General features: G+C 39.1%; 2 protein-coding genes across 6 annotated transcripts in view; both read left to right on the forward strand.

Annotated features, from left to right (window-relative positions):
• raskol (Ras GTPase-activating protein raskol) overlaps positions 1-24387 on the forward strand; it is a 59809-nt gene that overhangs the window by 16197 nt on the left and 19225 nt on the right. For 3 of the 5 annotated variants that reach the window (XM_089263345.1, XM_089263346.1, XM_089263348.1), the window contains 3 exons: positions 1567-1679; positions 2502-2534; positions 2789-2975. In XM_089263345.1, coding sequence (XP_089119471.1) covers positions 1567-1679; positions 2502-2534; positions 2789-2975 — 333 coding nt within the window. The remainder of the gene's footprint in view (positions 1-1566; positions 1680-2501; positions 2535-2788; positions 2976-24387) is intronic. The other 2 variants (XM_089263347.1, XM_089263349.1) reach the window with 1 other exon arrangement.
• On the forward strand, positions 5807-21599 carry LOC108656669 (uncharacterized). Its single transcript, XM_089263483.1, has 2 exons — positions 5807-5950; positions 20884-21599. The coding sequence occupies exon 2, from the start codon at positions 21105-21107 to the stop codon at positions 21597-21599; it is 495 nt and encodes a 164-aa protein (XP_089119609.1). The 5' UTR covers positions 5807-5950; positions 20884-21104.

Consider the following 24387-nt stretch of genomic DNA (forward strand, 5'->3'; position numbering starts at 1 on the left):
GCCAAGGGTATTTCTTAAGGTGTGTTGGCTTACAGATGTTGCATGTACACGTACATACATATATGGAGAGATGTATGGCTCGTAATAAACTTGGCTCATAATAGTTGTATAGAGTGCGAGCAAAAACTTGAAAACATTTGTTGCTTATATTTCGTTTATATACAGCTGCGTTCATGAAAATTGTAGAGCAACTGAGCATTAAATGTTGGACGACCAAATTTAGTAAACCCATAAACAGAGAATTCGGAAAAAAATGGTTTCAAATTTTTTAGGAATAATATTGCTTTGAATAGTATTGAAAACAAAATTTATAAATTTATAAAAAAAAAAAATAATAATAAAATAAATTTATATACATAATATTATTTACATTTATACATTTAGTGTAATACTTAATTGAACTATAACCTGCCTAAATAATATCTGAAACAAAGAACAGGAAGTTTTAAAACCCTTGTTAGGGTATCTAAAGTTCGATAAGTTTTTGTAAAGAGCCCCAATTCATACGCCTCGTCTGAGCAGCCTCCCCCGCTCACCTGTCTCTTAGGTTTAGCTCGCAACTTCAACAAATTAAAAAGGTTTTTTTTTGTTTTTGTAATTTTATTATTATTATTATTTATCTTGTTGTTGGTGCTGCTGCTGCTGCTGCTGCGCTTCACATTGTTATCGCATACGTTGACGTCGACGTCGAAGCCGTCGTCAAGAACGTTGAAGAACCGAAGTGAAACGAACTTTGAGAATTTCGCGGGGCCACGCAACGCATCAAGCGCAGGCAGAGCGACGGAGATAGAGATAGAGACGATGGAATTGAATTATTGAATAAGATGCGGGCATGGCAAATGCTTGAGCGCAAGGAGAGAGTGCGCGGAGAGGCGAGAGTGGGATAAGCAGTTACTTAGCTCAAGCTGGTTGCCTGCCCATTGTAACGTTCTTCTTCATTTCTTCCTCTTACTCTTTGTCTTCTTCTTCTTCTGCTTATGTTTCTAATGCATACAATTTTCCACACAGCAACGGGCAAACGGCATTTGACGCGGCTGCAGTTGCATTTATTTCTGCTATTTATGCAGTCCCGCTGACTTATTAGCAACACGCATGCGTGCAGCAGCTACAGTCCATGAATGTGTGTGCTGAGCAAATTGTGGATGGGGGAGTAGTTTGTTGATTCCGTGCGCTTTCGGTATTTTTTAGCGCTTTTTCGTGCGCTTCTTCAAATGCTGCGCGCGCACTCTGATTGGATAGGAATATTCAGTGGCGCCTGAAAGCATGCAACGATTTTTTAATTCTATCGTGCATTGTCCGCGGTGTTCGCTAGATGGCGCCACTGTATGCGAGTAATGATTGCAACTAGATTGTAAAGTTTAATTATAATTGATTTATAATTAATACGTTTATAGTATTAAGTGTGTATAATGTATATATAAAGATTTTGAATATTCGAATTTGTTATGATATTTTCTCTTTGTTTGCTTATGCCTATTAAGATATTCATGTTGATTAAGACATTCATCTATCATATTGTTTTTCATATATACAATATTTACTTTTGTTCTTTTGCCTTTCTTGTAGAAACGGAGGGCGAGCTGACACGCATGATCAAACCGCTTCCATGGGGGCCTCTCTACTGTGTGCTGCAGCAGGACGATCAAACATTTACCGCCTACTGCAGCGAGGAGATTTCGGTAAGTAACGAATGACATAATGTAGCGAGTAACGAGTGGAATGCGGTGACTAACAACGAGTAACGAGCTATGGAAGTAACTAACTTTATAACTGTAAGGAATATAAAAGTAGTGAGTATCAGCTGAGTACTGATTGAGTACTCAGTAACGAGTAAAAACTAAGTATGAGTACCGATTAGGAGTAATTTGTAGAACATTAGCTAACAGTTAGACATTAATAATTATCAAAATAAAGTAAAAAGCAGCAAGTCATTAGATATACTAGGAAAGCCATTGCCGATAAACTGTGATGAGTAATAGTGGAGAATTTAACAAATATGAAGTCTGAAATAACGAGTAACAGTAGTAATTATACCCAGTAGCGGCAAATTAAATGCAGAACGGAATCGAGCAGCGAGTAAACTTTGTATGTAGCGAGGAATTGGAAAATAACACTTGATATTATGATTAATGGTCAATATTTAATACAACAACGGATTATAAGCTATATATAAGGACTAAAAAAGGTCTTCCTAAGCGTAGCATGGTAAAAGTAGCGAGTGGCGAGTAACATACATAAACTAACAACTTAAATGGAGCGAGTAACTCGCTGGGGATTATAAAGGAATTAACAGCTTAACCACCTCGGTAGTGAAATGTTGTTGCTCTATTAATTGTTTAAATAACCGTAATTTAAGCTTCTAATATATTTACATTTTCATTTACAATATAGACTTTCTATAACACTCATTTCTATATGTCTACTATGCATTTGTTGTTGTCTCTTTTCCCCCACACTCTTGCACCCACTAATATGGATCATATAATACTACTAACTTGTAGATATTTCCGGCTACGCCCAAAAAGGAGCTGGAGGTGCGTAATGCTTGATAAATGAAAAATAATAACAATAATCATAATAGTAATAATAATAAAATATTATAAAAATAGAAATAAAATAAATGGACAATGATAATAATATATTCTCTATAAGCTAAAATGTAACTTTGTTTTTACGAACTTACACATACATATTAACGGCTCTTGTTACTTTCTCTGTCCCTCCCGCTCTCTCTCTCCCTCTCTCTCTCTCTCTCTCTCTCTCTGTCTCTTGCTCTTTGTCTACTTAGCTGGGCGATGTCTGCTATGAGGATATACCGCGCGTGCGCTTGGATCGTGCACGTCGCCCCGTCAAAGCCCTGTGGCACGGTCCGCCCACACTGGCGGAGGAGAACGAGGATTCCGACAGCTGTCTCAGCACCGGCATGACCGGCCTCAACGACATAGTGTTGAATACAACGCTCTACAATGATCTAGGTGAGTGCCAGCAATATCAAATTTGTACAGACTGCGAAATACTCATTAGCTGTGGATGGAATCCACTGTGATTTACCTACCAAATATGTTTTTGAAATCTGCAATATATTATTTTTAAGGCATATTCTACATAGACAGAAGATATGACTTGTCATGTACAATCTACATATAAAATATTTCCAATTCCAATTCTCTAGCAAAATGTATGCATATAGTACCCCGATCAGCCCCGCCCCCAGCTTAGCACTTCATGGGACGACGATACACCTGAGTAAATACGCAAAATTTGGGCAGTTTGCACAAAACCAATATGCTCAATGCACGCAAGTGGGGGGAAAGGGGTGAACTGGGGTGGGGTGGGGGGTACTTATAAAGTGTTAAGTGTGACCAGTCGGGCTGACCTTTTCCATTAGTCGCAGCTCTTAATTGTATTGACCGACGAGTGCAGTCGTTGTTGTTGTTGTTGTTGTTGTTGCCGATCATATCAAAAGCGTCTGTCTGCCTCTCCCCGTCACTCTCGCCCTCCCTCTCTCCATCTCTCTCTTTGTGTGTGTCTGTGCTGTCTGTCAGGAAATTTGTTTGTATCGTCGTCACGCATGCCAGCACATTGGGCACAATAGCAGACGGGCAAAGAGGGTGGGTGTGAATGAGAGAGAGAGGGGCAGAGATTGAGAGAGGGAGAGCGAGAGAGCGCTATGCGACACCCGACAAACAACAACAATGGCGAATTCGTTAATGACAATATACGCGCGATTGGGCAGCAGTCCAGTTCGTGCAGGCGACAAAAGTGTCGCAAACGAATTTCAAGGAAAGCAATAGAAATAGGAAATATTCGCGTTACATTAAGCACATGCAAACCTCTGTGTAAGATCTAAAAATAGTTTCGATACATGGAATGTTTGGCATGTGAAACATTTGCATCCATGCATTTGTAATGGAAAGGGAAACGCCGCTCTGACATACATAAGTCAAACATTTCCAGGGTATATATATGTATATACATATGTATACATATAACACTTTTCTTATCCGCTTGTGTGCAGAGTGTATGTAAAGTGCCAAAAGCCCCGTAAAGCCACAAATTGATGGATCGTAAAAAGTAGAAGAGAACCATTAAAACAACTCTAATTACTCTGCTCGATTTCTAGGTTTAAATGGCCGGGGGTTTGCCTAGTTAAATGTTAACCTCAAACTGTATATTTATCGTAATCGTAATTGTTATCGTTATCGCTGTTATTTGGCAATCCGCTGTTGCCAATGCCGCTTACAATGTTTTCCTTGTTAAGCTTCGCATACAAACTCATCTATTTACTCAATTATTAGTTGCTTTAGCTGTTGTGCGTGTTGTTGTTGTTGTTGTTGCTGTCATCGTTGTTGCTGTTGTTGCTGCTTTTTATTTATGTTTTATGTTGTTAATGGCTGCGTATCAAGGCTGCCGCTTGGCCAATTCAAAGCTAAATAGCCGCTGAAGCGGAGACTGCGCAGGCGTCGCTGCTCGACACCAAAACTAAAATGCAATTAAAATAGAAGAAGCAAAAAAGTAAAAATAAAAAAAAACTGCAGCGATTAGCTCAACTGCTGTTTCTTCTTCTTCTTCGTCGTCGCTTACTTCTACTGCTGCTTCCTCTTCTACTTCTCACTGCAAATGTAAACAAAGCGCTGCAATGGCCAGCGGCAGCAGCAGCAGCAGCAGCAGCAACAGCAACAACAACAAAGACTGTGAGCACTTGCAACGCTTCGTGCGTTGCGCCGTTCGCAGCTTCGTTTCGGCTGCCAAACTGTTCCAAGAACACAGAACGCCTGGGAGAGGGAGAGAGAGAGCTAGCGAGCGAACGAACGAACGAACGAAAGAGCGACAGACAGCGCCTCAGCCAAAGACTGTCTCATTTCCGTTGCGTTTCATTTCATTGACTTGCACTGCACTGTGGAGCAAATGTGCTGTTGGCGCTGCTGAAATGGCAATTCCTGATTGTAAACGAAGTTCCGCTCGTGATTACAATTTCTATAGAATCTATAATAGACTATGTTACTCATGTACATAGTTGTTAATTTATTTATTGAAATCCTATTTTTATGTAATATAAATACTAGGAAAAAAAATTTGAGCCGACATTATTTCGAGCATACTATGAATGTAATAACGTATTAACGTTACGTTGATTCCAATAATAACGTAGATACACGTAAATACATTTATTTGTTGTGTATTTATGTATTTATATACATACATATGAGATTATATTCATGTATGTATATATATTTATTTATTAGATGTTATGATCGTAATATAGGTACATATGCTTCAATAAAATCATGAATACAAGTATATGCATTTATTTATTTATTGTTTAGATCTATTTATTTATATAGATTTTTATATTTTTTGTATTTTATTTTTATATTTTTGACACTTTATTTTTTATCAATATACGGTATAAAAACGTGTTGTTTTTTATTTTATTTATTTATTATTTTTAATTTTTTTTTTTTTTTGTTTTTATTTTATCTTTTTTTTTTCATTTGCTTAAACATAATCATTCATTCAATGGAAACTGATTTGTTAAAGATTAACATAAGTACGCAGGGAAAATTTGTATAAAAACCCCATCAATATTTAGATACTTATAATATTATATTTATATATAAATTGAAAATATATATATACTGATACAATGGGTGTTAGAATAAATATAAAATGAAAACTAATTTTAAATTGAGCACGAGCTACTGGTGCTTCGGCTTGATGGATTCATATATGTATATAGCTGAGCATAATAATTTGTTCACACACGACCGTCGCTGTGCAGTTAAGTACAAGAGTTTTCGACAGCCGAGGCCCACTGTGTCGTATGGCCAGCTTTGACGCTGCCGTTGGTTGTTGCTGCGTTTCGGTTCGGTTCGATTCGTTTCAGTCCACTTTAAGCTTCCGGCGCAGGCGGTTGAGTTCGGTGCTCGGTTCGTCAGCTCTCGCTTCGGTGCGTTCTTGCGGCACGGCACTTGCTGTTTAGTTTAGTGTTGTGTTGTTTTTTTTTTTTTTTCTAGTATGAATATTTGTTATTTTTTTTTGTTTTTCATATTTGTTATTTGAAGTTTAGTCGTTGCGCTCGATTCACAGCTGAGTGGCGGCTCTGCTGTGCCGATGTCTATGTGTTTGTGCCTTATTTTTTATTGTTAGTATTTTCTGTTTCGGTGTCTTTCCGTTGGCATCCAGCAAAGACGCCCTCAACATTTTTGAATTTTTTTAAACGAATTTCCATAATGAAAAATGTTTGTGTACATGCTTTTTTTTTGTTGTTGTTGTGAGTGAATGAAAACTTTTTGCTGTGCGAAAAAGCAAACAGCACGAGGCTGAAGAAAAATCACAGAATGTTGTAGTCCATTGGAAAATATTTTGTAAAACTATGCGCGCGGCGGCGCGTTGCGAATGCGAAATGAAATGTTCTAAAAATAAAATGCAAACAACAAACAAACAAAACTACAAAAGCAACAAAAAGCAAATAAACCTGCGACTCGCAACGCGCACAGACCCCAAAAACTGAGGCGAAAAAAAAAACAACAAAATTTAAAATAAACCAAAAAAAACACGCGAAAACTGGGCAATTCACACACAAATACACACATACACACTCGCATAGATCATCATCTTCAAACTCAACTGGGCTATAAATTTAGCAAAGGCAAACGGAGCAAAATATTTTTCTACAAAGGAAAATTCGAAAACGTATCAGAAAAGAGAATATAATAAAAAGGAATATTTGAATAAAACCGCCCACAAACGCACGCGGCGCGTTTTGTGCGCGTTTAAAACCGCGTCGACTGCGTGGAGCAGCAGAAGAAGAAGAAGCCGAAGCAAAATTAAAAGAAAATATAAAACGAAATTAGGGAAATGAGCGCTTGACACCATTCCTGAAGGCGTAACGCGGCATGGGAATTGAGGCGTGGCAGCGCCTAAGCGCCCAAAAACTTGGCCAACACACACCGGAAAGTCGAGCAAGTGTTGTTGTTGTTGTCGTTGTTAGTTAACCGTTTATGGCTATAAGCGCATCCGGATTAGCTTCTGTGACACTATGCCAAAGGTAGCAAAGGTGGAAGCAATGGGGCAGTGGCTTGAGCAGGGGAGAGGTGGGGAGGGGGGTATTTATATGGAAATCAGAATAGCAACTGTAATGGCAAACTATGTCAGCCACATTTGGCCAAGTTAGCAACCAAAAAAAAAAAAACAAAAAAAACAGAAAAACAAAACAAAACAAACAAAACCGCTTAAAGAAAGTGAGGTAGAAGAAAAGAGAAAGAGAGGGAGAGGGAAAGAGCTTAAAAACGCGCGCTGCAAATGCCGCCAATTGACACCAATTAATTAATTTGATGCACATGACCCACATTTTATTTACAACAACAAAAACAGCGAGAATCTAAATATATAGACATATGTATGTATCAATGTATATGCATATATATATGTATGTATGTATGTCTAAAACTGCATAAATACGCATTTTATGCATTCGCTTCTTGCTGTTGTTGTTGTTGTTGTTGCTGTTGTTGTCGCTGAGGCTGCGCGTTGCAAACTTTCTATTTTGAAATTAAAACTAAAAATAATTGAAAATACGTGTGTATTTTAAATGCATTAATCAAATGCACTAGTGCAGCAGCTCAAGCGAGCCCCCCACCCCCCGACCCCCTGCCTTTACCACAGCGCACCTCAGCTCACCTGTCTACCTCTCTCTCTCTCTCTCTCTCTCTCATACACACCTAACCCGCATGAGAGCGCTTAGCGCTTTGCAGACAACAATAAAATGCAGAAAGGAAAAAAATTGCAACCGCAGCATAATAACAGTAAAAAGTAAAGCTTTTCCTTTAGGCAAGTTTGTGTAATACTCTATCCTTAAACTCTAATTAGAATCTTCTAAATTTAGTTGTCATTGCATTTATTTATAGAGTATTTAGCGAGTCTCATATATCGATCCGGTTCTTGAATGGTAATTCAAGCTTTTGTATGGAGCTCTATGAGCTCTCTCTCTCTCTTACTCTCTTTCTCTCTCTCTTATAGACAATCTCTGATCACATATCCTCTTTTGATAGAGCATTCGGTTAGTCTCATATAGAAAAAGTTGTCTTTTTTGTAGGTGTAGTACTTTTCATAGAGTATTTATTCAGTATCATATAGAACATTTCTTTGTTTTTTTTTTTTTTTGTAAAAGATCTGTAGATTGCTTCTATATAATATTCCCTGAGCCTTATATAGAGTACATATGTCGCTTATAGAACATTCAGCGAGTCGTATATATGAAATATATCTTTGTATTCCCTTAGTACTCGCTTTTATAGGCACTTTTTCGTATGAACCTTTTATGGAGTATTCCCTTAGCCTTACTTGACCTCGTTGGCATTCGCTCTATTTATAGAGCCTTTATTTTGCAACATAGAAGAAACTCACTTATTATATAATCTCTGTGCACCCTTGACCTCTCTTATAAAGCCTTTAGGTGGACTTCTAGAGAAAGTTTCTCTCAATAACTGTCAAGATATTTCGCTTATCTATTTGCATAAATTCCACTTTAATTACTGAATCATTGGCCTATAAATCCTGAGTGTGTGTATTTTTGTGTGCTTATCATCAAGTTCAAGTCGTTGTGAGCCGCTGATACTCTACTATATCACTTTTTTCCTGGAGCTTTTCAACTGGGAAAAGCAAACGCCAATAGAAACAATGGGGCGCTCCCTTTGTTAGCTGCGACGCGAGCGGGCATTGGGGGTGGGCTTGGAAGTGCTGGGTGGGAGTTGGGGAACAGCCATTGTCTGTTGATGATGATGATGAATGCCATTGTATTGTTATTGTTGCGTTTGTCCATTTGTCGCTTGTTGTGCGGGTGAAATTGGCAGCCAAAAAAACGCGCGTTTTGCGAGCGTTTTTTATCGCTCGAACATCGCCAGCCTCTGCTCTCTATATGACTCTCTCAATCGTACTCATTCTATTCCAGTCTCGCTCTCTCTCTCTCTTTCTCTCTCTCTCTCTCTCTCTCTCTCTCTCTCTCTTTCTCTCTCTCTCTCTCTCTTGAAGTTTTATGCGCAAATAGTTCAAGTCGAAATTAAAATGCATTACAATTGGCGACGTTTGTCTGTGATGCCTTGTCTACAACTGCCACGCCCATTTTGCTGCTGTTGTTTTGTTTATTTAGTGAGTCGCTGAAGGTACTACTGGCAACTGCAGGTGCATTGCGGCCGCTGCGCTTCTGTAGATACGAATGTATCTCAAAGTTGTTAGCAGCTCGTTTTTTTGCTGCTGTATCCGTTGGCTTTGAAGCTGTTTGCTGGCCATTCAATTGAGCATAAATGAAACAGCAGCAACAGCAATAACAACAACGTCGACAACGACAACAATTAACGGCGTCGCATTCAGTAATTCATATGTCATAAATATCTGTCAGTCAGTCGACTGTATCTGTATCCATGAGATACTTGTATCTATGTATCTGTTTGCATGTAAATTGCTCGTTCGCACTTTGCACAAAAAAAAAAAAAAACAAAAACTGCTCGATGTCGTCATCGTCATCGTCATCATCATCATTATCTTTATTATCATCATCATCATCATCAGCGTCTTTTAGTCCCGTCGAGCAGTCGATCTACATATGGCAATTGTTTCCACTTCCAATTTGAGCTAGCCAATTATATAATGGATATATAAACACACGCACACATGAATAGAAATCTACATATACATATGTATGTATGCATGTATGCCTGTATGTCTGTGCATGTGTTCAAGTACTTGTGCAATTATTTACGACTATTTCGTGTCTATTTTTAATCGGACTTAGCCCTAGGATTGCGCACAAGTGTGAAGATACTTTAAGATCTGCTACTTGAAAGATATATCTATATACAAATCTCTATATGTATACATACATATATAGTTGATGATTTTTGAATACTGATTCGATTATAATTGTTATTGCCCCATCGAACTACTTCGTTAGTTTTTGGCAATCACAGCTTAAGGCAATTCTCAGAAGAATTTCTAATGCTCGCTCACAATGTGCCAGAGAGTATATGGGTTATGTGATACGTATTATAATACATATTCATATTATATGTATGTCTATTGAAAAATATATATACTTTTGCATTGCTCTTGACCTATCGACCACATCTATCAATGGAATGTTCTTCTTAAGACCATTGATCTTAGACATCAAGAATTTGTATGAATTCCTATTGAATAGGAGTACTCCGTAGTACCATATTAAATGCTAGATCCAACTTTGAAGCTAGCAGTTATAGCTTCAAATCGAGTTATAGATATTTAGCTATATGGGACTTCGTAAATCATTGCCTCAGTTGGAGTTCTTTGTGAATCAATAATACACCAGAAACTTGAACTCGTTTTCGTATAGAACTAATTGAGTCTATCGAGGTATATATATCTAACTGTTTATCCATTCTATCATTATGAATACATTTAGCTATTAGCCATTCGACATGTGTATATAGAATGCCTATCCAAGCGTGATACTATAGTCGATAAGATCAGTTCGCAGTTATCGATAACATATCGTAGTTGAATTATCTGTTAGTATTTTGTTTTATATGCAGCTAAGCTAATATTGCTTTTTTCAATTTCTTTTCTGTAATCGATAAAAATTGATATATCGCTGTTTATTGGCAGATCGAGAAAAACTACTACTACTACTTCATACATGTTTTTATATTACACTTATATGTAGCTCCATCCTTTCCCTTCGCCTTGGCATCTTAACATTCATACAGATTCGAATGTGCTCTAACGAGAACTATAAATATTTATAGAGATACTTTGGAACTAAATGTGCATATACATAAATGTATATCTTCAAACAGTCTTGAGTAATTGAAGCACTAGTTCTGTGCAAAGTTCGGGTATCTGCTAGTCGAGCACTCGCTAGATCCATTGTCACATGTCTCTCTATCTCTTGCCTCCATTGCTTCTCCTCGGCTACATTGGCTGCCCATCCTGGCCAATCCTATGCGATAAGCTCTATTGGTCTTTGGCAACAGCAAAAGATTTATGTCAGCTTGCAACGTGTCCGCGCGCAGAGCAGAGCTGTTGCATCTGTAAACAGTTTTCGGGGTTTTGCCATTGTTTATATTGGAGCCCAACGAGTCGCTGGCTACTGCTAAGGGGCAGTGAGGGCGCGGGGACAGGGGCCGGGCTGGGGTGTGGCAGACGTTGGGGGTCAACGCAGTTGGCTGTAGTTGGAGCATGGGGCCCAGGGCCACTTTTTGCTGTTGCTGCTCGAACGAATTGAATTTGATTTGATTTGTTTACACGAATGTTTATCACACCTTGAGATGCGTTTGAAATCATTTCCAAAAATAAAAATTTCGAATTGTACGCCAATGCGCGACGCACTAGCTCGAGCACTAGCACAGTGCCACGCCTACCAGCGCCCACACAATGCTGAGAAATCAGATAAATATAGCGAAAAAAAGGCAACACAGAAACGAATATAAAAATAAGGAAAATAATCGCGTAAACAACCAAACTGGGCAACTACCAACAACAACTGGCAGCAGCAGCAACAACAACAACAACAACAATAAGTTCACACAATTCTGCCATTAAAAGACATAATGTGCCCAGCCGCTTCGTAGAGCCCGCTCTCGTCCACTCTTGGGCTGTGCTCCCTTTCAAGGCAGCCAGACAGAGACAAAGAGCGACAGGGAGGAAGGGAAGGAGGGGCAGAGGGTGGGCTGGACGAGGCAGAGAGGCAGAGGTAGCATTAAACAGTTAAATTGCTTTATGTGCCCATTTCAACATCTGAGGCCCCGTTGGGCGCTACTTGGGCCCAAAGTCTTGGGAGATATCTACCTAGCCTCTCCGCTCTCCACTCCTCCACCTCCTTTGGCTGAAGTTTCTTGCCCCTGCAAAAACAAAATATAATTTACATAATATGCAAACGTTGCCAGACCTAAAAGAGCCCGCAAAATTAGCAACGCTTCCTACTAACCAGAGCCCCTTTCACCTCCCCCTCCCCCAATAATTCGTGCACCTTTTGCTAACTAGTTGAAGCTACTTACGACAGCCCCATCAAAGTGGAGCCAGACAAAAAGGCCGCCAACTGAGTCAACTAAACTGAAGTAGAGTAAAGCAAAGTAAACTATCATTGCTCCCCTTCGCCCACTTTCCTTCATTCTTTTGCTTTTTTGCCTGCAGCGTGTGAAAAATTGCGTTGAATGAAAAGCGTGGCTCCAGCCCCAGGCTGGGATGGATCCCAGTCACAGTGCCAGCCTCAATTTCAGTGGTGATAATAAAGCGGCCAGGGGCTGAGATAATTGATCTATAAAGACTTTGCCAAGACAATGGAATAACTCCGCCGTGATCGGAGCCAAATGAAAATCTAGCTTAAGGATAGTTTTTAGGTATTGCATAGATAGCTAGGAAATAGAGGTAGAGATGGAGATAGAGATAGAGATAGAGATAGAGATAGAGATAGAGATAGAGATAGAGATAGAGATAGAGATAGAGATAGAGATAGAGATAGAGATAGAGATAGAGATAGAGATAAGGATGATGATAGAGATAGAGATTATGAGATATGATAGAGATAGAGATAGAGCTCGGATACAGCGATAGGCTCGAACGCGCTCGCGCTCGCCTAGCGCTCGCTCGCGCTCGCGCTCCGCTCGCTCTCGCGCTCGCGCTCGCTCGCGTCGCGCTCGCGCTCGAGCTACGCGCTCGCGTCGAGATAGGATCGAGCTAGAGATAGAGATAGAGATAGAGATAGAGATCGATAATTCGACAGGAGAAGAGCCAGGAGACTATTGAGCGAGCTTTCGGCAGAAAAATCGGGCAGTAGAACTTAGTATTGTATATATAGATGTACCTATCTCAATGTTTGCCTACAACAATGAATGATTTCAGTACATATGTACATATATATATAAGCCTATGCTCATATTTATAATCGATTCCAAGATAATCTAGATTCGAAATCTGAAATACATAAAAAAACATGAAATACTTTCTATGCATTCGATTGTGAAATACTCTTAAACAAGCAAATCTAATCTAGAATCCTATGAATCAATCTAAAATGTATCAGTATTTTACTTTAGAAACGTTTATAATTTAGTCGATCTCAACTGAGGTAGAGTTCTGTGCGCAGAGGGGCTCTCCATCATCAGCACACATTAATCATACGTCTGCAGTAGATTCTTAATTTTCCATATCCACAACAGCGTCACAATGAAGCATCCCCACTTATGGTATCTATACAGTTACTTTAAAGAGCTCTACAGAATGTCATCAAATCACATAGGCGGCAAATGGATGTAGACTTAGAATTCCCAAGTTGTTATAGCTTAGCGAAAGCAGCAAAGGCGACGATGACGCAGCAAAGTCAGTTAATACCAGAACCAAGAGGTTTTTCAAAATGCTAGACAAACACCTTTTCTCTGTGTGCGTATGTGTGTGTTTATGCCTTGTTATTGTTGATTAGAAATAATCAACACTAACATGACCTCAAGTCTGTTAAGTTTACGAAACTCACAGAATAGAAAGTTCGCTGAGAGGCATATGTAATATACCAGAATACATATATTATTGATGATGATATATATATTTGTAAATAGATATGTTTAGAGAGATTTACATATGTGTTAGAGTACAGCTATCTTATCTAACAAAACCATCAATCTTAGTGTTAAATATTAAAATAAAGCCACAAAATGCTCTTCAAATTTTCCACTCTATAGATTTGTTTTATAGAATTTTTGTTTGCCATTTTGGACATAGAATTAGTCCAGCAGAAAGAGTCTTTTCTTTTCCGATTTCGATGGTTTTTTTTTCAATCATTCCGGCTAAAACGGCTTAAGCCAGTTCTGTTAGCCATTTCATGATACGCCTGCTCAAGTTGGTTTTTCGGCTTAGGCCCATTGAAATTCACGGCAAACAATTGAAGAATTTCACAGTCGTCTCTCCGTCTATAAATGGACTGTCCCCAAAATAAAATATAAAAAAAGAACCGCAAATATCCGTCGAAAAAAAAGAAACAGAAATTACCAACCGGACGAACTACAATAAACAACAATTTTCACTTTTTTTTTTGTCATTTGCTGTCTTGACTCTTCTCGTTGCTGTTGCTGTTGTTGTTGTTGTTGTTAATTTTGTAGTTGTTAATTTAATTTGACTGTGGCCAACAAGCGATCAACGACCACAACAATGAGCCTCCAGTTCGCCTTTCTCCCCGCGGCCCTCCCCCATTCCCTCCTCGCTTTTCCTCGTGCTGCTTAGTTTTTCAGTTAACGTTCTGATTGTTGTTTGTCTCTCTTTTGTTGCTGTTGTTGTTGTTGTTGTTGTTGTTGTTGCTGTCTGTCTTTGCATTGTTCGGAATGAATCACACAAAAGGCAACACGTCTATGGCTATCTGCCTTCTCTGCCCCGCCCTGCGTCATACTCCCCTCTCTCCCTCTCTGTCTCTCTCGCTACGCCCACCCATTCCGCCTGCTATTTTGCCATTTATCTTTATTCCTATTCTAATTCGTTATTATACCCTGTATAGCTCAGGTCAACATTCTTAACAAATTATCCCGTTTTCTATAAATCGATAAATATCGATCGCGTTTGTTTAATTGTATATGACAGCAGCTAGAAGTGTTAATAACATCAAAATGAGGGTTTGGCACAAAATACGCGCATTACGTCTACATCCCAGTAGCTCGAAGTGTTTATCTTGTTTTTACATGATATCGATACTCTCGATAATTCTTATATTTGTTTCAAAGTCAACTAACTTATGTTTGCTTTGTATGTAGACTTGACATACTATTTATATTCGCATATATATCGATATATGCTATCGATGACTTACCACTGAGTCAGCTATCCTAGCAGATTCGATTTATTACCTCATTGATAACTTAAACATCTTGGTTTTACCCTCATCATTCAATGGCTTTACGTTATATCGGGACATGCATATCGATATCAATTTGTTTGGTCTTGATATCGATAAATTTTGTACTTATTTGCAAGACAGGGCATCGTTCAGTCGCTTAAGCTTGGCTTTTAGATGTACTCCCTAACTCCCTCTCTCTCACTCCCATCTTTCGCTCTCTCTCCGTCGCTCTCTCTTATTCAATTAATTCCCTCTCCGTTCTTCTTGTCATTCTTCTCGACTGCGTGTCTCTCGGCTGGGCTTTATGTATGTCACAATTATCGCCGCAATCATCGTGGTCCATTTTGATGATCATCGCCGGCAAAAGTCAATTACCCGACCGTGCAAATATATAGTTAAAGATATACATACATATACATGTAATGGAAATCATTTGCTTGGTGATCCGCTTGCTTTGTTTATATCTCGCATCTTCATCAATCCACCAATCCAGCGATCTGCCAATCTGCGCCAATGCCAACGACCTCTCGCTGGGTTCTATCGGGGTCTTCCAGAGTCAGAGGCAATGGCAGAGGCAGTCTCAGTTTCAGACTCAAACCCAGACCCAGACCCAGACCCACAAATTGCGAGAGGCGTGCCCCGTGACTGGGCTTGCATAACGCTTCATCATATGGCCGACTGCGTTTGCGCCGACGCTGACTGCGACGTCGGCGGCGACTGCAACGTCTTTTGTTCTATGCGACAATGCGGCAAAGTTTCCCACGTATCCAGCAGTAGCTGACGAAGAAGAAGAGAAGATTGTCAATGACTGCGTCGAGGCCCCCAGCAAGGGAAGCTCTATTGAAATAGTCAAAAAAAAAAAGATTTTGTTTTTACTTTTGACAGCCATAAAATGAAGTTTATGATGATCTTAGGTTCGCCTACGTGAGATGCGAACGAACCGATCTAGTTGCTGTTTGTAAATCCATTTAACATATATGTGTATTATGATATTAGCAAAACTCCCAAAACTGCAAATCATTCTTCAGTATAACTGGAATCTCTGCTCAAAGGAATCCATCCACAGCGAAATCAGATCCAAAACAGATCTATATAGGAAATAATTGAATAAATAGAGATGGATATATATGTATACACTAAAAGATACTTGATAGATACTACTATATATCTCTATATACTATACTATATCAAAATGTAAATAACAATTCTAAAAAGGTTTTTTTCCTTTCTATGTATATTCCCAGCTTATACCAGGTATATTAAAGTCTCTAAGTTGTTCTTTTTCAAAGCAAAGACGATTCACGTGGTTCACATGCTGTTAGAGGAGAGCACGCTCAATCGTGTGCTGCCACTTTGCATGTGCAAGGTTGCCACTCTATTTTGGTTTGAAAGCTCATTGTTCGTATGGCTAAATATGAGACATTTAAGTTAATGGCAACTTAAATGTCGCGTAGTTTATATTTTTAGTACTCATGGTCTGCGAACTGACCAAGGTTACCAGACGGCTGTAACTAATTTAAGTAACTCCACTCCAGCAAAAACGCCTAAAAATGTATTTGGTTGTCAAATGAATCAGGCATAATGCCATAAATATTAAATCGAAAGCCCCAATTGTAGTAAAATCTTGCTGTCAAGGCTCAAAAGCAGTTGTCTAATAGTTTTTGCTAAAGATGAGAGTACTCAAGGAGCTGCCATACTGCTGAAATTTCAGTTAAATAGCTCAAACTTTAGTAACGAAAGCGAGTTTGAATTTTTTTATAACTCAAAGTAAATCACAAAACGTTCATAAAGTTCGGTCTCGATTTGATGCAGTGTTGCCACATCGCTAAAAATAGCCAACTTTCTTCGCCTATCGCGTTGCCAATTAAAGTGGAAATATTCGAATAATATAATATATAGTCGAGTGTCAAGAAAATTGTAAATTGTTGGTGTATTTATAATTTATTTTGATAATGCCTTTGCCGTGCTGTGAGCTTGTTTGGAGTGCTCATTATATTGCTATTATATATAGTATATCATTCACATGAACTGCGGCTACGTCTACGGCTATGGCAGGTTATTTGCCGAAATGAGGCAATTGTGAATAGGTTTTACGCTTTTGCATTCACAATTATCATATTATTTTAATACGCGTAATAAAACAGATAAATAGAGGTACACTAAAAACAATGATCAGCCTCTCACTTTTGTTTGTATACTTTTTGTGACTGAGAATGGAACTTCGTATTGAATTCTGGTGTACTGTTTACTATGTGAGCTAAAACTTTTCTTTGATTCGAGCTTTAAAGATTGTACAGTCGAGATATGAGGGAATGTCCAATGAGCTCTACGTGATTTGATTATAGCATATATCAAATTCGAATTGGCTTCAGCATATAAGTCTGTTATCAACGGTTAAATGATACAATGATACAATGATTCCCTTTGCTATACTGCCGGTATATCAGAATTCCCCATGACTAGTCGAGTTCCGATGATTCAAAATGGCAAGGGGATCCGTTTTTGCGATTTACACAGAAATCCAAATTAGCGAGAAGTATCAAAGAATAGCATTTTGTTCGATGTATCGCGGTTTGTGATTTTGCGGGATACAATTTATCGAAATTCGACTGTAAATGATATCATGGAAATGTGGAATATATAATGGAATGGCATGGATTCAGCATTTAATAATAATACATGTAAAAAATTAACAACTTACAATCCTCGTATGTGCAAAGTTTTTATAAGTACCAATAGAATATGGCTATAACGGCTCCACTTACAGCGGCTGTACGGCTATTGCGACAAGAATTCTAGTACTTAGACAAACATATATGAGCAAATTTATATAGTGCCTGTAGTATATAAGTTAAGACTTTCGACAATCTATGGAGGCTAGAGAGTCCAGTCAGACATTCAAGGGAAGAACCTAACGAGTAGAACAAATTTAGTTCAGTTTATATTCGGACTTGAGAGAGTTTAGACCTATTGTTCCAAATTATATAAAATATATTATTTCATTGAACACAAAGTTGTTATATATTCACAAGAACCTAACACACCGTCCCCAATCACTAGTACTCTAGTGTGGGAGAGCTTAACTTATATATAGTGCTACTGCATATATTCCAAATATCTGAGTGTTACAGTCCATATACTCGTAACACTTCTACTGAACGAGCCTAGCGAACGCCTTGCTTACAGCTCTTCCGCTTGTGAACTACTTTTGAAGCGGCCCTCGTAGCTATGTATGTATATTTGTGACGTCATCTTTGCATCGTTGCAGTCGACGTGCAAAAATGTAACGCTGCCAAATTGCGCACACCCACCCCCAACTCCTTTTGTATGTAAGCGTGTGTGTGTGTGTGTGTGTTGCCATATTGTTGCATTAATCAGCATTAAGTTGGCTGGAGCTGAAATGCAATGATTGCCGTATCGTCGCATCGTGTCGCATCGCTTGGTTGCTTTATTTGGCGCATCCGCTGCGGCGCTTTGTTCTTGCACACAAGCACACAGACACACATGCACACACACATGCACATACACTTGCTGCTGCTTGTCTGTGCAGTCATATGTTTCTTTGATCCCATGACCATATGCGCACGTATATCAAATTCTGTCCATTTCTGGCCATTGGCTCGCACTTCCGTTCCGCACTCACGGCTGAGAGTCCTGTGTGTGTGTGTGTGTGTGTGTGTAGTCGCTTACAGGTGCGACGACGTCAGCGTCAGCGCCAGCGTCGACGTCACGCTTCAGCAACAGCAGCGCTTGAGAACAGCTGCGTCTCTTGTCTCTGTGGAGAAAGTAAGACGGCGAAATTTATGTTTATCGCTATAACTATAACCATAACTATATGAATATATAGATAAAAGTGGCCGTGTATATGTATGTGGTTGTGTGCTTTTGTTTGTGTGTAGTCATCTCTATATAGAGCGACCTCATGCTCTGGCGTTTTCTTTTTGGGCTCACGCAGCTCGCAGCGCCAGAAGCCAAAAGGCGTGGAGTAAAATGTTTATGGAAAAGTGTTCATGGCAAAACGCACGCAACTTGGCTTGGAAAATTCATTAACCACACTGTGGCAATAGCAACAACAACAATGGTTAAAGAAAAACCCGCAGCCGCGAAGCGAAATAAAAGAAGACAGAGAGAGAGAGAGAGAAAAAAAAAAGCGGCCTAGAATTCAAACGTCTGTGCATAATTTTTATGCGTGAAAGCCTTTGAATTTCAATTAGAAGCATAAATGCATAATTTTTTCTCCTCTTGTCTGCTGTAATTATCGATAGCAATTCGCTGGCATTAGGCAGCATATCGATTGCTACAATTAGCATAGTCGCTAAGCATTGTGCTTAAAGTGATTAGCTATAGAAAATTGATTTATGATTGACATTGACTATTGATTGGCAAGTTTATCAACAATAAATTGACATATTATCGATAAATGATCGGTTTGGCAAACTGTGCGAACAGATTGATAGATGCTGATATATCGATATATAGTTGATTTGAAATATAAGTATCTTATCGATCACATTCGATAATTCATCCTTCAGAACCAAGTTTGGGGCATATCGACAAGTTTGTGTATCGATAAATTGAACAAGAAACTCTTAAGATTCATTAAGCTTATAAATAATAACATTCAGAATACTTTAGAAAAAGCTGTGTTGAGAATTCTTTACGTACACATATCGATAAATTATCGATATTGCCAATTAGTTTCAATGCTTAGCTAAACTTGGCAATAATAGACAATAGACAAAGTCTCTATAGATAGATGTATGTCTATTAATAAATCAATTTTCAGTTAGCCCACTCAGTTCTCACTCATCGATAATATATTCGGCTTAGTCAAATTTAAAGCTACGTCGCTTTAAGTTGTACTTTAGTTTCCACTCAAAGCCCATGCAAACTGCTATAAAACTATTTACAAACAAAAGCCTAAGAAAACATTGCAATAATTATCGATAACCTGCTAAAATGGCTCGCACAGTAGCGTTCATGCATGCCATGGAGCAACGACAAACGTTTCATTTCATTACCATTCCATTCGTTCCAACTCGCTCGCGCCAAGAGCCAACGAGCGTAAAATTGTACAAGTTAAAAGGAAATTTTTTGGGGCCGACTGCGATGACGATGTCGATGACGATAACAAATTGGTTAGCCGAACTGCGCAGTCGCGCGTGTGTGAGCAGAGAGAGAGAAAGATAATAAAAAGCAAACAAAAAGTAAAATTAGTTAACAATTTGCGGTGCACAGCACACACACACACACACACACATAGACAGAGAGTTGGCTGTCATAAGGTGGACTGCGGGCTAGAAAGGGGTTGCTAGGGCCTAGAGCCAAGACTGCGACTGCGACTGCGACCGCGAGTGGGTCGGGCGCAGTCAGGGTCAAAACTTTAGGGCAGCCAGCACGCCATGACCATAAATCTTAATTGTCGACGCAGGCAAGCGAAACCGCCGACGCTGGCGCCGCAGCCGGCGTGTCAGGGCGACAGCGTTTGCCAAGTTAGTTAGTCAGTCAGTCATATAGTCAGCTCTGGCCACTCGGTGGGTTGATTAGTCTCACGACGTTCGCTCTCATTGACAACAAATCAGCAATTGAAGGTTTTTTTCTTTACAAAAGCCTTGACACTTGCCACTCGCTACTCGTTACTCGTTACGGATGAACTGTGTTGACTAAATCCAAATTTGTATTGTTATGATTGATTTTGTTGCAACATCAGTACTCGCTGCAGTAACTCGTTACTGCTTATACATCACTCGCTGCACTCGTTACTTGAATAAATTGTAGATCATTCGTCACTTACTACTCGTTACTCGCTACGCGTCTATGTTAATATAATTCTAAATCGTGCCTAATCGTGCTGTTGCATTCACTCGTTACTTGTTACTCGCTATTCGTTACTCGTCGCTCGTCGCCTCTCGTTCCCAAAGGACTAAAGCAACGAATGTTCACTCAGCAGAGTTTAAGCAGTGACTCGATACTCGCTACTCGCTGGGTGAACTCAAAGACTAAAGCAACTAGTGTTTCGTTACAATTTCCAGAGCAAGTGGATGAGAATCATGCCAGGGCTAGGGCAAAGAGACTAACAAAACGCAACGCAAACCAAATACACAATAATCTAATTAACAAATCAAAAGCAAGGCAACTGAAAACTCAATTCAAATACCAAAAAAATACCAAAAATAAAAAAGTCTAACAAATAAAACCCTAAACAACAAGAGCAAGCAGCGGCTGCAGTACTAGAAGAGGAAGAAGAAGAAGCATGAACTGCGGTGCACTGCGCACCGTCAACGACGACGCGCAGCTGCAGTCGACAGCAGCGTCCCAGCAGCAGCGCAGCAAGCAGCGCTTGCAGCAGCAGCAGCAGCAGGAGCAACAACAGCTGGAAGCACAGCGCAAAATGCACTCAATGCCGCGCACACCGACAGCGCAGTCGCAACTGCAGTCGACGTCGACGGCGCAGTGTCGCGTCGTTGCCATGGAGCAGCCGTTGCGGCGCAGCACAATGCCGCGTGGGCGTGGCCTCGCCTCCTGCTTGCGCGGCGAACGCGACGATGCGCCAACGCCGCCCGTGCACGAGGTGCACTGCGAGCTGCAACAGTTCCAACTGCAGCAGCAACAGCAGCTGCAACAACAACTGCTGCAACAGCAACAACAGCAACAACAGCAGCAGGATCAACTGCAATTGGGCAGCGGAATTCAGACCCCAGCAGCAGCGACAGCAGCAGCACTAGATGCAGCCGGCAGGAGTAAGTAGATTGTAGAGTTTCAATAGATATGCGGATGCATTATAAAGATGTCTGCTAGATACATATACATATACATACATATATATATGTATGTATGTATGTATTTAAATATGCATATCGAGCTGATTTAGGAACTATTTATATAGTATTTCCATAGAGAATCTGTTTTTTTGTTATGAGTATAGACAGTTCCAGTTATATAGAGCTATGAAACAGAATCTAGAATTTATAATATCTCCTCAAATAAATATACTCATCCATTAAAAACACCATAAAGAGAATCCAATAAAATTGAAAGTCATATATGTATATATTGTGGTAGGCCAATAAGAGACTTAAGGTAACAGTACTATGACTAATTAGCAATAGATACAGATCTATCTATACTTAATCATATACGTCGATAGTTGACTATTGGGCCATGGTCATAGAAATAGCTGAAACAGAAGAAGAAGATCAGAACGTAACTCTTAGTGAGAAATCAAAGAAGTTTTCAAGGATTAGCTGTGGAAATAAATTAGAGAAGAATGAAATAAATCCGCCTACAATACATACATATGTATATACACGTACAGCATTATATTGTACAATTGTCAAAAATGTTAGTCAAGTTAAGAATTTAAGTTATGAAAATGGGAGAGTATACATATACATATGTATATCTGTACGTACATAAATGAATCCCATTATTGGTACATCATAGATCATCTGATACTATGTGTATCTACAGATTCCATACATTATCTGCATATATAAAGGGTCTCCAAGTATAAGTATTTTATGGAATGAAAAGTAAATACTATATGTAAAACATATAAATTATAGTCAATATTGGATATGCCAATGGGAATCTGGTATAATAACAATATATTATATTAAAGATCATTGAAATAGCTAGACAATCTCTTTTATAAGACATAGAAACTACATGTATACGACTCTGCGCCATATGCATTAATTAATATTGATACTTTATAGCGTAACTAGTTCAATTGAGCTACTCATTATCATTTTAATGAATAATGTACTATAATGCACGAGTTCATACTAGTCTGCATATTAAATGCTGCAATGAACGTTCATTTGTTCTTGAGCTACTCAATGCAGAGCCATAAACGATTCGATCAGTTCAAAGCTCCATTAACGAAATGCTTGAGTTGAGCTCTCCATGCTGAGCTATTTAGATGTTGATCATAAGATCAACTGTAGAGCTGAGCAATATGAACTGCCGAACTGTGAACTAAGTGAACTAGTTTTTAAAGATCATGTGCTTACTTGGAGGAAAGCTAGGTATACCATACAAGATATGCGATATATGATGTACGATATACGACATATTATATATGGTATAGGATATACGATATATATTGTTCAATATACATTTTGAGATTTATGATATACTGTGCACAATACATGATATACGATATACGTTATACATAATGCATATACATACATGGGATGTACATATAGGGATATATAAAGATCTTAGTATTTTACCACATATAGCTCAGTTTATACTGATAGATGATAGATTGACGAACTCTCATAGATTCATAGACATTATATCTATATATATATATATCTATATATATATATATATACTATGCCTACAGTTTTCCTGAACGAAATTGATCATAAAAAGAAACAAATGGGAATGAGAAGCAGAATGGTAATTAGAATGAGAATGAGAATGGGAATTAGAATTAGAATTAGAATGAGAATGCGAATGCGAATGGGAATGTGAACTATATAACTTGACAAAGTGGGTTCGCTAATGTATCATATTTGATGATACGCACTCCATGATGCCAATGACATCATCGGCTACTGAAACAGAACTGGGGACGGGCTGGGATGGGACGCGGCTGGGCATTTGCTTTGATGTCATTAGTGAGCGGCTCCGCAGAATTTACAGTTTATGCGCGAGTGAGAAAACGTGCGAATAATAAACGCCAATTGGCAGCGAAAAAAAAAAAAACAAAGGGAACGAAATGGCAGCGAAATGAGCTTCTGCTGCTGCTGCTGCTGCTGCTGCACTCTGCTGCCCTAGCGTTAATCGATGTTGGTTAACGGTAACTGCCGTAACTCTGACCATGCAACATTCGAGCCAAAGAACTATCGCACACATAATCCGTTCTACTATGGGCAGCCTGTACGGGCCAGATCCGCTAGCAAAGCCGAACGAACATCAAACAGCAAATAGACAAAGGAACTGAAACGATACGGAATGATCTGAAATGGAATGAGAAGCGTTTCCATTGAATTGGAATTTAAGACAAGTGAGGAAATTTTATCACACATAAGAGGGAGAGGGAAACAGAGAGAGATGGTGGAATGGGGTGGAATGAACGGTAGCTGCCTGTAATATTCTTAAGAACTGAATGCAGTCAATGAATATAGAGAAATGGTTGAATCATTGAATGATTCTCAGCTTTAGAGCCGAGCTGCCTGACCTCTCCTTTTATGCGCAGTTTATAGCCGGCACTTCCTTGGGGCGCGACAACACACGTTGATGACTAGCCAAATACCCTATAAGCTGTGGGCAGTAATCATAGATCTATACGTGGGTAGATAATTCATTCAGTTCATTTAATTATATAGCATTATAATGAATGATAATGGAAATATTTACTCATCATTTAGGTCCATTTATTTGCTAAAATCTACTGTTTATCTATAAATGTTTATGTATAAATATGCAATAAGTAATTCTAGAGAACAAAGCTTCTATTCAGTGAAATATGAATGGAATGGGAGCAAGACATACATTCATTCACTGGAATATGGCTGGAATGT

Source organism: Drosophila navojoa, chromosome X (assembly GCF_054131105.1).
Source record: "Drosophila navojoa isolate 15081-1374.11 chromosome X, UAZ_NAV_1.0, whole genome shotgun sequence".
Classification (NCBI taxonomy): domain Eukaryota; kingdom Metazoa; phylum Arthropoda; class Insecta; order Diptera; family Drosophilidae; genus Drosophila; species Drosophila navojoa.